Source organism: Piliocolobus tephrosceles, chromosome 12, assembly GCF_002776525.5.
Source record: "Piliocolobus tephrosceles isolate RC106 chromosome 12, ASM277652v3, whole genome shotgun sequence".
Classification (NCBI taxonomy): Eukaryota; Metazoa; Chordata; class Mammalia; order Primates; family Cercopithecidae; genus Piliocolobus; species Piliocolobus tephrosceles.
In genome coordinates, this window is record NC_045445.1 from 103326838 (window position 1) to 103342591 (window position 15754).

The following is a 15754-nucleotide window of genomic DNA, read 5'->3' on the forward strand; positions in this document are numbered from 1 at the left end:
CCTGGACCTACTATATTTAAATTGAGGCCCAGGTGTCAATATAATGAAAACTCCCCTATACTTACTTTGGGAGGCCAAGGTAGGCAGATCGTTTGCGCTCGGGAGTTTGAGACCAGCCTGGGCAACATGGTGAAAACCCTGTCTCTATTAAAAATACAAAAATTAGCCCGGGCACAGTGGCTCACGCCTGTAATTCCAACACTTTGGGAGGCTAAGGCGGGCAGATCACGAGGTCAGGAGATCGAGACCACCCTTGCTTACACGGTGAAACCCCGTCTCTACTAAAAACACAAAAAATTAGCCAGGTGTGGTGGCATGAGCCTGTAGTCCCAGCTACTCAGGAGGCTGAGGCAGGAGAATCGCTTGAACCCAGGAGGCGGAGATTGCAGTGGGTCGAGATTGCACCACTGCAGTCCAGTCTGGGTGACACAGCGAGACTCCGTCTCAAAACAAAACAAAAATTACCCGGGCGTGGTAATCCCTGTTACTCGGAGGTTGAGGCAGAAGAATTGCTTGAATCTGGAAGGTGGAGGTTGCAGTAAGCCAAGATCGCACTACAGCACCCCAGCCTGGGCAACAAGAGCGAGACTCTGTCTCAAATAAAAAAAAAAAAAATCTTCTTTCAATCTACTTACCTTTGTTTCAAAAGAAATGCAGGAAAATAGAGCCTAGTCTGTATGTCACTTCTTCATTCCTGGCCTAGGTGCTGCCTTAGGCAAATTCCTTAAACACATTAGTACAATGGGAACAATAACTACCTTGAAGGGCTTGTTTGAAGGAATAGAGACACTGTAAAATGTCCAGCACTGTGTTAGGCATTTAATAGCTTAATAAATAGTGGTTATTATTATTTTTCACTCTAACTCGTTTCGCACTTTTAAACTGCTACAGTTGTTTTTTTCAGGTGACATGATCCTTTTCTTATTCTGTGTGTGTGTGTGTGTGTGTGTTATCGTACTTTATGCATAATTGCTCAAAACTGGAAATAACCTTGTTATGGGTTGAGTTGTATCCCCTCAAAATATGTGGAAGTCCTAACCCCCACAACTTCAGAATATAACCTTATTTGGACACAGGGTCATTCGATGTATTAATAATTACTCATACTGGAGTAGAGTGGGTCCCTAATCTAATATGATTGGTGTCCTTGTAAGAAAAGGAAGATTTGGACATAGATTTGCACAGAGGGAAGACAGATATGAAGACACACTAAGGGAGATAGCCCTGTAACTCCAGAGGCAGAGATTAGAGTGATGCATCTACAAACTAAGGAATGCCAAGGAGTGTCAGCAAACACTAGACACTAGAAAGAGTCAAGGAGGGCCAGGCGCGGTGGTTCACGCCTGTAATTCCAGCATTTTGGGAGGCTGAGGCAGGTGAATCACCTAAGGTCAGGAGTTTGAGATCAGCCTGGCCAACATGGTGAAAACCCGTCTCTACTAAAAATACAAAAATTAGCTGGGCATGATGGTGCGTGCCCGTAATCCCAGCTACTGGGGAGGCTGAGGCAGAAGAATCAATTGAACCTGGGAGGCAGAGGTTGCAGTGAGCCGAGATCACGCCACTGCACTCCAGCCTGGGCGACAGAGCAAGACTCTGTATCAAAACACACACACACACACACACAAATAAAAAAAAACCCAAAAGACTCAAGGAGGATTCTCCTCTACACGTTTCAGAGGAGCACAACCCTGCTGACATCTCGATTTAGGACTTCTGGCCTCCATAACTATGAGAAAATACATTTCTATCGTTTTAAACCACTCAGCTTTTGGTATTTCTTACAGCATTTCCTAGGAATTTAATATTAGGTTCCCAGGAACCCTAATATTCTTCAATAGGTGGATGGAAAACAAACTGTGGTACATGCATACAATGAACTGTATAACGTGGGTGAATCTCAAAGACACTACGTTAAGTGAAAGAAGCCAGTCTCCAGAGGTTACATCCTGTATGATTCCATTTATGTGACATTCAGTTAAAGGCATATCTGGCCAGGCACAGTGGGTCACCCCTGTAATCACAGCACTTTAGGAGGCCAAGGCAGGCGAATCACGAGGTCAGGAGTTCGAGACCAGCCTGGCCAACATGGTGAAACCCCGTCTCTACTAAAAATACAAAAAGTTAGCTAGGCGTGCTGGGGGGTGCCTATAATTCCAGCTACTCTGGAGACTGAGGCAGGAGAATCACTTGAACCCGGGAGGCGGAGGCTGCAGTGAACCGAGACTGTGCCACTGCACTCCAGCCCAGGCAACAGTGCGACACTCTGTCTCAAAAAAAAAAAAAAAAAAAAAAAAAGGCAAACCTACAAGGAAGAAAAACAGATCAGTGTTTGCCAGAGGTTGGGATGGGTTGATGGTTTAATTTGAAAGGGGAAGCATGAGGGAAATTTTGGGACTGTGGTGATGGTTACCTAAATCTATGCCTCTGTTAAAACTCATGGAACTGTTTATCCACAAAGAGTAATTTCGTGGTATGTTAATTTAGATATTTTAAAAAATGAACACACACACACATCCCCAAATAATTTTCTTCTAAGAAATACTTTGAAAGAAATTTTCCATCTGGGCCTCTGCCAGAAAGGCTTCGTGGGGGCTCTGCCACACCAACTCTTACATTCTGTGAGCCTGTTTTCCCATCTGTAAAAGTAGTGGATCTGCCTGGAGCAGATCCATTTTTTATGCCCCTTGTCCCCATACTGCACCCTAGGCACTCCCTTTGTGGCAGTGGTGGTGACTTGATGGATCTGGAGAGAAAAAACACTGGGATGTCACTGGGCTCTGGACACACAGGTCTTCTTCAAATGGAGGTGTTGTACTTTTGTCTCTCTCTCTCTCTTTTTTTTTGGTCTAAAAACCTCTGGATTAGAATAACTGAACACAAGCCAGAGCCCAGGTATCCAGAGAATTAGAATGATCCTGGATTCCAGGGCCTACATGTGGGGGTCACTTGTTCATCCCTTCGGTGAATGCCCTCATGCATCCTGGTGATGAGCAAAACCAGGGTGCTGGCTCTAACCATTAGTGACTCTAAACAAGTGTTTCAGGGAAGCTGGAATTGTGCTTCTACACAACCCCTTGGAAGCACATGGATTCAACACAATGGGACCTCTGTTAAAGCTCTAAATCTAGCCCCCCCCCCCACTTTGTTTTTTCTTTTTCGAGACAGAGTCTCGCTCTGTCACCCAAGGCTGGAGTGCAATGGCTCGATCTTGGCTCCCTGCAACCTCCACCTCCCGGGCTGGAGTGCTTCTCTTGCCTCAGCCTCCCGAATAGCTGGGACTACAGGTGCCAGCCACCATGCCCAAATCTAGGCCCATTCTAAGGTAAGGTCCAAAAGGACCTTAAGCCATTTGTTTTTAGACACTTGATGATTTTTTGGAAGAGCATTTTGTAAACAACAAAGGACTGTGCACAGACGGGGGAAATGGCATTATGAGGATGAGTGTGCTGACCTCAAACCAGGGTCAAAGAGTATCACTGCCCTTTACTCCAAGCATGAAACCATTCATGTGCCAGGTACTGTGCTAAGGAACCCAGTCCTCACAACAACTCTATGGGAGAGAGTTGCTTTGACGGGTGAGGAAAGTGAAGCTTTGAGAGGACCCAGGTCACAATGAAAGGAGATGTTAGAGGTGACAGGGCTGAGTCATGGCCAGCAGCTCCAGCCTCTTAAGCCAAGGCTCATGAGAGGAATCCCTGAGGCCTGGTGTCAGGCCTGTTCTCTCTCAGTATATGCCCTGGGAAAAGGACTAATGTCCCTTTTCTCAAAGGCTGGTGGGAGATCACCAAAGACACCTTGAGACCTTGCCATCAAGTATAGCACTCAAAAAAAATACAGTATTTTTAAACTTTATGGAGTGGAATGATCTTTTACAAAACTAGTTTTTTTTTTTTTTTTAAACTAATGTATAAATTCAATCTAGAAAACCAGAGATGGGCTACTGTGATTGAAGGCAGGCAAGGGTAGCCTGAGACTCCTCCAGAGCTCCTGGAGCAAAGCTTGAATGAAAGCCATTTATCCACTAGAGGTTGGCACTTACCGGGAGAAGTGCAAGGGATGCCAAGATGTCTAAGGCTTTGACTTTGGGTTGGAAAGAACCAGGTGAGATTCTAGGGGATTCACTCCTGAGTTAGTTGGCCTCTGGCAGGGCTCAGAATTCCAGGCCTGCCACATATATTGGGTGCTGCTGGCAGGTCTATGTGAGCTGAGCATCACTTGCCGCACCCTGGTTCCAGCCAGGCCCCAGTAGCTTGACCTCACAAGATAAAAAACATTTTCACCATCTTATGCTTCGTGAATTTAATTCTATTAAGGTAAGGCTTACTACATTCAAAACTCCAACCCCCTCCCTTTTTTTCTTGCCCTTTAACAAGGCACCACCCGGTTTTCTTTACTAACAAAATGTCAGTGTTCAAGTTCAGTCTTGGTGCCAGATCGATGGCAGATGTCAAGGGCTGGCCGGGATGGCTTACATTGATAACACTGCAAGTATGTCCTCCTCATAGATGTCAGGGATGTCACCTACCGGCGAGTTGATCATGCGCACGGTGTTGTTACTAAACAGCTTGAATTCGTAATTGATGAGCTGTTCCCAAAAGCCGTTGTTGGGCCGGATGATGGGGCGGCGCGACTTGGTCCATGTATGGGCGTCCAGCAGCGACATGGAGTGGTATTTCATGAGGTACGCAAGGCACAGTGAGGCGGAACGGCTCACTCCAGCCACGCAGTGCAGCAGCGTGCGGCCATGCCTCATATCCACGCTGTGGATAAGATCAGCAATGGGGTCAAAAAAGTCGCAGAGACGAGAGTCACGAGCATCCGTAACAGGCACCTTTATGTACTGAATGCCCTCGAAGAACACGTTGACCACTTCCACCGAGGCATTGACAATGGCGGTAATGCGATTGCTGGACAGAAGGATTTTGTTGTTGGCAGCCACACCATTGCTGAGAAACAAGCTGCTGGTTATTTGGGAGAAGCTGTAGATGGAGGGCTGCTGGAGACCCTGAGATGATGAAAAGGAAGACGCGGATGCTGTCATCAAGGCGGCTGGTCCGAGGTCTCTCTATGCTGGTTCAGGGCACAACCCTTACCAAGCTAGTTCAGGATAGCAGCCGCGCCGCGAAGTCTCAGGCTAGGTGCTGGAGAAAGAGGACCGGCCATCGGCCACCACCCTCTTCCTGTCTCCTCCCACCACTCCCATCTGGGCGTCACAATCCCGGACAGATAGCCCTGCGGCTCCGGTTTCCATGGCAATGGCCGCTTGCTGCAAGGAGGACAAGGCCTCTAAGCAGGGTCTTCAGAGACACCCCAGTCAGTTTTATTTTTATCTTTCTTCGTAGTCATTTATTTTCCAAGGCCTAATTCTTATCTTTCTTGACTTTTAAAAATGTTCTGTTACAAGATATCTATTTTACGTTTCAATTATTGGACCACATTAAGCACAGTATCTATGAATACTTCTATTTCATCAGGGTTGCAGAACAGGGCTTACACTTTCCCTGCAAAATAGCAATATCACATTCTAAGTTGGGGGACAGCATTTGGCTCATGTGATACGCTAATCTCTATAAAACTGGAGCGAGATATAGGATTTGGCTGGGCTTGGTGGACTGGCCTGATACTTCTTTGTTGATTGTAACCATAAAATTATTTTCCTGCTTACAAACACATCAGGGCTGGTTGTAAGGGAACATTGCTAACTGATATATAGCCCTTTATCTTGAAGTTGGCCTGTGGTGGACAGTTGTGACTAATTTAGCTGTGTCATAGTCCATTTGTACATACAGCTCAAATGATCGTATGAGTCTGCTTTATTACCTGAAACAATAGCTCAAATTATTTTGTTTACTTTCTTCAAAAAGAATGCCCACATGCTTTGTGAACTACAAATCGCTTTGACCACTACCGATGCTGTCTTCCCGGTAATATTAAACATTCTGGAACAAGTTAATGCTACGTGGTAATTGGGCCAAAAATTGAGACAGGCTTGCTCTGTCACCCAGGCTGGAGAGGCCCGGGCCTCTGCCTCCTGAGTTCAAGTGATTCTTGTGCCTCAGCCAATCAAGCAGCTGGGATTACAAGAGCGCACCACCACACCCGGTTAATTTTTGTATTTTTAGTAGAGACAGGATTTCACCACGTTGGCCAGGCTGGTCTCAAACTCCTGATCTCAGGTGATCCTCCCACCTCGGCCTCTCAAAGTGCTGGGATTACATGCACGAGCCACCGCACTCAGCCCAAAAATTAATTTCTAAAATGCAACCTGACATTTGCATTTCCTTCTAGCTAAGATTTTTATAGAATTTGGCTGAAAATTGAAAAGAACTATAGCCTAAAACTAACAAATTGTTTCGCAGAGCAGCCAATTGACTCACATACTTTGCTCTCATTCCATCATCATTTTGGTATGTGTTCAAAGGTGTGCTGTGATTATGAACAAAGATGAAGTAGGTATCAGGCTGCTTATGATGGTCAAGGAAACGATAACCTCAAAACACAACACATGTTTCTTTTTCTCAGTTGTCATAATCAAATTATTTTGCATTACTTAAGTTGTCAGTCCCCACAAATCCATCTGGAAGAAAATAAAACACAAATACTAAATAAATATGAAAACTGTCTGTTGGGGACAGCTCAACCAGGCTAAGGGAGAAGGTTTGTAATCTATGTAGTAATATGGAGGCCCTAAACTAGTATTGGTGTCTACTTATTTCATAAGTATACACTTCTTAAACTTTAAAACTATAGAAAAATTAACAAAATAATTTCAGACACTATTTTCTTTTCTTTTTTTTTTTTTTTCTTGAGACAGGGCTTTGCTCTTGTTGCCCAGGCTGGAGTGCAGTGGTGCAATCTCGGCTCACCACAACCTCCGCCTCCCAGTTTCAAGCCATTCTCCTGCCTCAGTCTCATGATTACCTGGGATTACAGGCTTGCGCCACCATGCCCAGCTAATTTTTTGTGTTTCTAGTAGAGACGGGGTTTCACCATGTTGGCCAGGCTGGACTCAAACTCCCGACCTCAGGTGATCCACCTGCCTCAGCCTCCCAAAGTGCAGGGATTACAGGCATGAGCCACCGCACCCAGCTACAGACACTATTTTCAAAGACAAGCAAAACTCATATTAAATAGATTCATTTATTTGTTCTTCATATTCTGCGACACCTATTAGCCTGAGGGATGTTGGATGTTTTAAAATTCCACTATGGAGCTTTTCCTGGATAGATAACATTTTCTCCCCTTGAGTTTGGAAACAGGTCACTTTCAGATCCCACTTGTCTCTACTTTTCCTTTTTTTTTTTTTTTTTTAAACACACTGATGCAGGCAATTTTTCTTGTTATTTAGTGAAGAAAATGTGCAATGGACTTGCCCAAGAACACACTCTCTTTCCACTAATGGGAAAACACCCTGGATGTTAAGAATTAGTTAATGTTCAGATTTCTCAATTCAGTAGTCAAAGTCCTTTCTAATCTGATCTAAGCCTGCCTTTCAAATCTCATTCATTTATTCATCAGATTTTTATTAAGAATCTATATACTGTGTTAGGCATTTTCACCTATATAAACCCTCAGTTCTGACCAAACAAAACAAATGCTTTTGGTAAATACAAAATGTACATTCCTGTTTCCTTACCTTTGCTCATGCCATTTCTCTCTCTTGAGAAGCCTGACTCCTCTCTGCTTCCTGAATTCTATCCAAGCTTCAAGACTCAGCTTGATTAATTTAACAAGAGGATCAACTGAGCATCCAATCTATGTCAGGTACGATCTTAGCAGTGTAGATCCATCACAATACAGGACCTGATTTCCAAGAGCTTATACTTTGGTCAGAGAGATAGATAACCTTGGAAGAGTCCAGAAGAGAGGGTATGATTCATTGTTTTAGGTGAGCGTTTGGGGGCCAGAGGCAGTAGGTGTATGTCATGGAAGGTTTAACAGAAAACGTGACTAGGAAAAGTCTTTTTGTTTTTATTACTTATTATTTATAGTGTCCAAGTTTGTGTTTTGAAAAATATCAAACCTACATAAAAGCTGCAAGAATAGAACAACGAGCCTCTGTTTACCCTTCACCTATAGTTCTATTGTTAACACTTCACCACTTTTGTTTTATCTCTCTATTTTGATATACAAACACACAAATTTATTTATTTGCTTGTTTCTTTTTGCTGAAACATTGAGAGTTTCTTGTAGATATAGCAACAATTTAGCCCTTCAGCACATATCTCCAAAGAACAAGTACATTCTCTTCCATAACCACAGTACAATGACCATACTCAGGAAATTTAGCATTGGCCCCATATTATTATCTAACATGTAGCCCATATTCAAATTTCACCAAGTCTCTTAATAATATTATTTATAGCTGGTTTTTTTTTTTTCTTTTGATTCAGGATTAAGGATCACACAATGCATTTAGCCATCACGCTTCTTTAGTATGTTTAAATTTGGAGCTGTTGCTGAGTCTTTTGTTTTGGTCTTGCTGGACATTGGCATTTTTAAGAGTTCAGGCTGGTTTTGCAGAACATCTTTCAAAGTGTATTTGTTTGATTGTTCCCTCAGGATTAGATTCAGGTGAAATGTTTTTTCCAAGAATACCACCAAGAGTGTGGGATTCTCAGTACATTGTACCAGGGGGCATATGTTATTTGTTTGTTCCATTAATGGTGATGAGAAATTTTTTCATTTCTCTTTTGATAGCTTTAGGGGTACGAGTGGTTTCGGGTTACGTGGATGAATTGTATAACGGCCAAGTCTGAAATTTTAGTGCACCTATCACCTGAGTAGCGTACATTCTTCCCAATATGTAGTTTTTAAATATCTCCCCACCATCCTCCCCTATTCTGAGTCTCCAATGTCCATTACACCAGTCTATATGCCTTTGTGTACCCATAGGTTAGCTCCCACTTATGAGGACATGTGACCAGGCATGGTGGCTCATGCCTATAATCCCAGCATTTTGGGAGGCCAAGGCGGATGGATCACCAGAGGTCAGGAGTTCGAGACCAGCTTGGCCAACATGGCGAAACCCCGTCTGTACTAAAAATACAAAACTTAGCTGGGCATGGTGGTGCGCGCTTGTGCTCCCAGCTACTTGGGAGACTGAGGTGGAGGATTGCTTGAACTTGGGAGGATCGCTTGAACCCAGGATCCCACTTACTGCGGAGGTTGCAGTAAGCTGAGATCGTGCCACTGTAATCATGCCTGGGCTAGAGAGTGAGACTCCGTCTCAAAAAAAAAAAAAAAAAAAAAAAACAGTCAGAACATGTGATATTTGGTTTTCCATTCCTGAGTTACTTCACTTAGAATAATGTTCTCCAGTTCCATCCAGGCTGCTGCAAAAAACATTATTTTGTTCTTTTTTATAGCTGAGTAGTATTCCATGGTATATATATATCACATTTTCTTTATCCACGTATCAGTTGATGGGCACTTAGTTTTGTTCTATGTCTTTGCATTTGCGAATTGTGCTGTAATAAATATATGCGTGTAGGTGTCTTTTTGATATAATTACTTCTTTTCCTTTGGGTAGATACACAGTAGTGGGATTGCTGGATCAAATGGTAGATCTACTTTTAGTTCTTTAAGGAATCTCCATACTGCTTTCCGTAAAGGTTGTACTAATTTACATTCCCCCAGCAGTGTTACCTTTTTACCACATACACACCGACATCTATTAAATTTTATTTACTTAATTTAATTTATTTATTTACTTTTGAGATGGAGTTTTACTCTTGCCGCCCAGGCTGGAGTGCAGTGGCGCCATCTCAGCTCACTGCAACATCTACCTCCTTGGTTCAAGCGATTCTCATGCCTCAGCCTCCCATGTAGCTGGGATTACAGGTGTGCACCACCAAGCCTGGCTAATTTTTGAATTTCTAGTAGAGATGGGGTTTCACCATGTTGGCCAGGCTGGTCTCAAACTCCCAACCTCAGGTGATCCGCCCACCTCGGCCTCCCAAAGTGCTGGGCTTACAAGCATGAGCAACCGTGCCCGGCCTTTACTTTTTAATATTGGCCATTCTGCCTGGGGTAAGATGGCATTTTATTGTGGTTTTGATTTATATTTCCCTGATGATTAGTGATGTTGAGCCTTTTTTCATGTTTGTTGAGCCTTTGTATATCTTCTTTTGAGAAACATTTACTCATGTCATTTGCCCACTTTTTAATGAGATTATTTGTTTTTTTCCTGCTGATTTGTTTGAGTTCCTTATAGATTCTGGATATTAGTCCTTTGTTGAATGCATAGTTTGCAAATATTTTCTCCCATTCTGTGAGTTGTCTGTTTACTCTGGCGATTGTTTCTTTTGCTGTGCAGAAGCTTTTACATTTAATTATGTCCCATTTGTTTATTTTTGTTTTGTTGCATTTGCTTTTGGGGCCTTAGTCATGAATTCTTTGCCTACACCAATGTCCAGAAGAGTTTTCCTAGGTTTTCTTCTAGAATTTTTATGGCTTCAGGTCTTACATTTAAATCTTTAATCGATCTTGAGTTGATTTTTGTACATGGTGAGAGAAATGAATCCAGTTTATTCTTCTACATGTGGGATCCAGTTTTCCCAACACCATTTATTGAATAGGGTGTCCTTTCCTCAGTTTATGTTTTTGTATGCTTTGTTAAAGATCAGTTGGTTGTAAGTATTTTGCTTTATTTCTGGGTTCGCCATTCTATTCCATTGGTCTATGTATCTACTTTCATACCAGTACCACGACAGCCTTGCAGTATAATTTGAAGTGTGGTAATGTGATGCCTCCAGATTTTTTCTTTTTGCTTCGATTGCTTTGGCTATTTGGGCTCTTTTTTGGTTCTACATGAATTTTAGGATCATTTTTTCTAATTCTGTGAAAAAATGATGTCAGTATTTTCATAGGAATTGCATTGAATTTATAGATTGCTTTGGGCAGTATGGTCATTTTCATGATATTGATTCTTCTGATTCATGAGCATGGGATATATTTGCATTTGTGTTATCTACAATTTCTTTCAGCAGTATTTTGCAGTTCGCCTTGTAGAGATATTTCACCTCCTTGGTTAAGTATATTCCTAAGTTGTTCGGGTTTTTTTGTAGCTAGTGTAACAGCAATTGAGGTGTTTTTTTTTTTTTAAGACAGAGTCTTGCTCTGTCACCCAGGCTGGAATGCAATGGCGTGATCTCGGCTCACTGCAACCTCTGCCTCCCGGGTTCAAGTGATTCTCCTGCTTCAGCCTCCCGAGTAGCTGAGATTACAGGTGCCTGTCACCACACCCTGCTAATTTTTTGTATTTTTAGTAGAGACAGGGTTTCACTATGTTGGCCAGGCTGGTCTCCAACTCCTGACCTCATGTTCCGCCTGCCTCGGCCTCCGCAAATGCTGGGATTACAGGCGTGAGCCACTGCACCCAGCTGCAATTGAGTTCTTGATTTGATTTTCAGCTTGGTCATTGTTGGTGTATAGCAGTGGTTACTGATTTGTATACATTGATTTTGCAACCTGAGACTTTACTGAATTCATTTATCAAATCTACAAGTCTTTTGGAAGAGTCTTTAGGATTTTCTAGATACACTACCTATCACATCACTGGAAAACAGAGAGTTTGACTTCCTCTTTTCCAATTTCTTTTCTTTTTTTTTAGACAGAATCGCACTTTGTTGCCCAGGCTGGAGTGCAGTGGCATGATCTCAACTCACTGCAATCTCCACCTCCTGGGCTCAAGCAATTCTCTAGCCTTGCCTCCTGAGTAGTTGGGATTACAGGCATGTACCACCATGACTTTTGTAGTTTTAGTAGAAACAGGGTTTTGCCGTGTTAGCCAGGCTGGTATCAAACTCCTGAGCTAAGGTCATCTACCTCCCTTGGCCTCCCAAACTGTTGGGATTACAGGCATGAGCCACCGTGTCCAGTTCTCTTTTCCAATTTGGATGCCCTTTATTTCTTTCTCTTGCCTGATTGCTCTGGCTAGGACTTCCAGTACTATGCCAAATAACAGTGGTGAAAGTGGACATCCTTGTCTTGTTCCTATTCTCAGAGGGAATGCTTTCAACTTTTCCTCATTCAGTATAATGTTGGCTGTCAGTTTGTCATATATGGCTTTTATTATTTTGAGGTATGTTCTTTCTATGCCTAGTTTATTGAGCGTTTTTATCATAAAGGGATGCTGGATTTTATTAAATGCTTTTTTGCATCTATTGAGGTGATCATATGGATTTTGTTTTTAATTCTGTTTATGTGATGAATCACATTTATTGACTTGCATATGTTGAACTATCTGTGTGAATGATGATAATTTTGACCACTTGGCTACGGTGGCATTAGCTAAGCTTCTCCAATGTGAATGCAATTTTCCCCCTTTGTGTCAATAATTTTATTATTATTATTATTATTTTTTAATGAGACAGAGTCTCACTCTGTAGCCCAGACTGGAGTGCAGTGGCGTGATCTCAGTTCACTGTAGCCTCCGTCTCCCAGGTTCAAGCAATTCTCCCACCTCAGCCTCCTGAGTAGCTGAGATTACAAGTGCCTGTCATCACACCCAGCTAATTTTTAAATTTTTAGTAGAGACAGGATTTTGCCATGTTGATGCCAGGCTGGTTTTGAACTCCTGACCTCAAGTGATGCGCCCACCTCGGCCTCCCAAAGTGCTGGGATTACAGGCGTGAGCCTCCGCACCTGGACCTCTTTGTATTAATAATTAATAAGGAGTACGTGAGGTGGTGCTTTGAGTTTGTAGGACTATCTTTGGAATAGAACTTTGAAGAATGAAAAGGAGTTTTCCAGTCAGACAAAGAGGAAAGGATATTCTAGACAGAAAGGGAAGCATATGCAAAGGTATATCGGTATGAAATAGTGTCAGAAGGACAAAGAACAACTCAGAATTGCTAGTGTATACAGAGTGTAGCTGTAGAAGTCATGGGAAGGATGGCTAGAGATCCCAGAAAGCCTTTAAGCAGGTACTTGGGCTTGATCCTGTAGGTCAGGTGACACACAATTTTTTTTGTTTGTTTGTTTTTGCTCTGTCACCCAGCCTGGAGTGCAGTGGCACGATCTTGGCTCACTGCAACCTCTGCCTCCTGGGTTCAAGCAATTCTCTACTTCAGCCTCCTGAATAGCTGGGATTACAGGCACACACCACTACACCCAGCTAATTTTTTTTTTGTATTTTTAGTAGAGATGGGGTTTCACCACGTTAGCCAGGATGGTCTCGATCTCCTGACCTTGTGATCTGCCCGCCTCGGCCTCCCGAAGTGCTGAGATTACAGGTGTGAGCCACTGCACCCAGCCCTAATTTTTGCATTTTTAGTAGAGACGGGGTTTCACCATCTTGGCCAGGCTGGTCTTGAACTCCTGACCTCGTGATCCATCCACCTTGGCCTCCCAAAGTGCTGGGATTAGACGTGTGAGCCACCGCACCTGGTGACACACAAGTATTTTATGCAGGGAAATGGCATCATCAGAATAGAATTTTAGGAAGCTCACTGACAGCTATATGGATGAATTTGTAGAGAGAAGGGACGAAGTGGTAAGAATGGCAATACTAGAGAGAGTGAGAACTATTGCAGTAGTCTAGGTGAGCAATGAGATACATCTATTACAGACTCTTTCCTGACATGGAAACTGGATCAAATCCAAATATATTTCATCTAATCAAATGTACACATGGGCTAGGCCACATAAGAGGATGGAATACCAAACTTCCTATGGATCAGGCTCTGGAGAGTTTGACATCCTGAAAGGAGGAGAGTTAAGGCAAGAGGTTGAAGTTGCAGGTAATATATTTAAATTGGAGGGTGGCAGTAGGGAGAAAACCTGAAGGCGTATAGGGTGAGGGCACAGGAGAGCCATGTAACTAAAGGGAGTTGCACGTTATGCTGTCCAACAGACAGGTAAGATGGGAGTTCCCCAGCAGAAGGCCCTGAGGCAGAGGTGGCAGTTGGCCTCCCTGAGTAATAATGAGCAAGGGAGAGTTATGTGTGAATTTCAGATGTGGGGCTGGGTCAGTTGCAACACAATATACAGCCGGCAGGAAGCCAGCTCCTCTAGGACTTGTTGCTGAGCTCAGCCTGGTCCTTGGTTTATGGACGGTGAGTGGGGAGACAGATGGATATGAATATGAAAGTCTTTAAATAACACCCTCTAGTCCTAAATACAAATAACATGAGAAAATGATTGTTGCTTATTTGTTAGGTGAAAAAAAAAACAGTTTGTAAGAAACTAGATACATTTTTGTAAAGGCAAAATATATATGTGTGGGTATTCGTCATTACATGTACATATATTAAACACCTATTTATGAATCCTATTTATGGAAATATTAGGTATCTGAAGCAGCTCTAGTTATGGAGTAAGAATTCAATTTGTTAAAGTTTTTTTCATTGTCGGTTTTAACTGTAATCTGTATGAATAATTCATACTAAGACAGAATTTTATTTATTTAAATTGACAAATGACAAATTGAGCTGGGCATGGTAGATAACACAGGGAGACCCGTCTCTACAAAAGACTGTTTAAAACATTTTTAAAAGGCCGCACGCGGTGGCTCACGCCTGTAATTCCAGCACTTTGGGAGGCCAAGGCAGGTGGATCACCTGAGGTCGGGAGTTGGAGACCAGCCTGACCAACATGGAGAAACCCCGTCTCTACTAAAAATACAAAAATTAGCTGGGCGTGGTGGCGCATGCCTGTAATCCCAGCTACTCGAGAGGCTGAGGCAGGAGAATTGCTTGAACCCCGAAGGCGGATGTTGCGGTGCGCCGAAATCTCGCCATTGCATTCCAGTCTGGGCAACAAGAGAGAAATTCCGTCTCAATAAATAAATAAATGAATGAATAAATAAATACTAAAAAAATTAGCTGAGTGTGGTGGCATGCACCTGTGGTCCCAGCTACTTTGGGAGGCTCAGGTGGCAGGATTGCTTGAGCCCAGGAGGTCGAGGCTCCCATGAGCCATGATCATGCCACCACATTCCAGCCTGGGTGAAAGAGGGAGACTGTCTCAAAGAAACCCCACACCCAGCAATTTGGGAGGTAGACATGGGCGGATCACTTGAGGTCAGGAGTTCCAGACCAGCCTGGCCAACATGGTGAAACCCCGTCTCTACTAAAAATACAAAAATTAGCTGGGCATGGTTGTGGGCGCCTGTAATCCCAGCTATTTGGGAGGCTGAGGCAGGAGAATTGCTTGAACTTGGGAGGCAGAGGTTGCAGTGAGCCATGATAGCGCCACTGCACTCCAGCCTGGGCAACAGAGTCCATCTCAAAACAAACAAACAAACAAACCAAAAAACAAAAACAAAACCCACAAAAAAAAAATGACAAATTGTATATATTTATGCTGTATATCATTGTTGCGATATGTATAAACATTGTGGAATGATTAAAGCATGCTAATTAACATATCTGTCACCTCACATATTTTTGTGAATGCTAGATACTATTTAGTGTTATATTTGACTGGTAGGATTCAAGGGAAGCCTCTTTTTTTTGTCACTTGTCTCTATTTTCAAATTTTCTTTTCTTTCTTCATCTTCTTTTTTTTTTTGAGAAGGAGTTTCGCTCTTGTTACCCAGGCTGGAGTGCAATGGCGCGATCTCGGCTCACCACAACCTCCACCTCCCAGGTTCAAATGATTCTCCTGCCTCAGCCTCCCGGCTAGTTGGGATTACAGGCAGGCGCCATCACCATCCTGCTAGTTTTGTATTTTTAGTAGAGACAGGGTTTCTCCATGTTGGTCAGGCTGGTCTGAAACTTCTGACCTCAAATGATCCGCCCACCTC

The 15754-nt window shown here is 43.0% G+C and overlaps 1 protein-coding gene across 1 annotated transcript; it reads right to left on the bottom strand.

Moving 5' to 3' along the window:
• Window positions 1–4293: 4293 nt before the first annotated feature.
• DUSP21 (dual specificity phosphatase 21) lies at window positions 4294–5168 on the bottom strand. Its single transcript, XM_023202823.1, has one exon. It carries the CDS (start codon window positions 5042–5044, stop codon window positions 4472–4474), a length of 573 nt encoding a protein of 190 aa, XP_023058591.1. The 5' UTR covers window positions 5045–5168; the 3' UTR covers window positions 4294–4471.
• Window positions 5169–15754: the final 10586 nt, after the last annotated feature.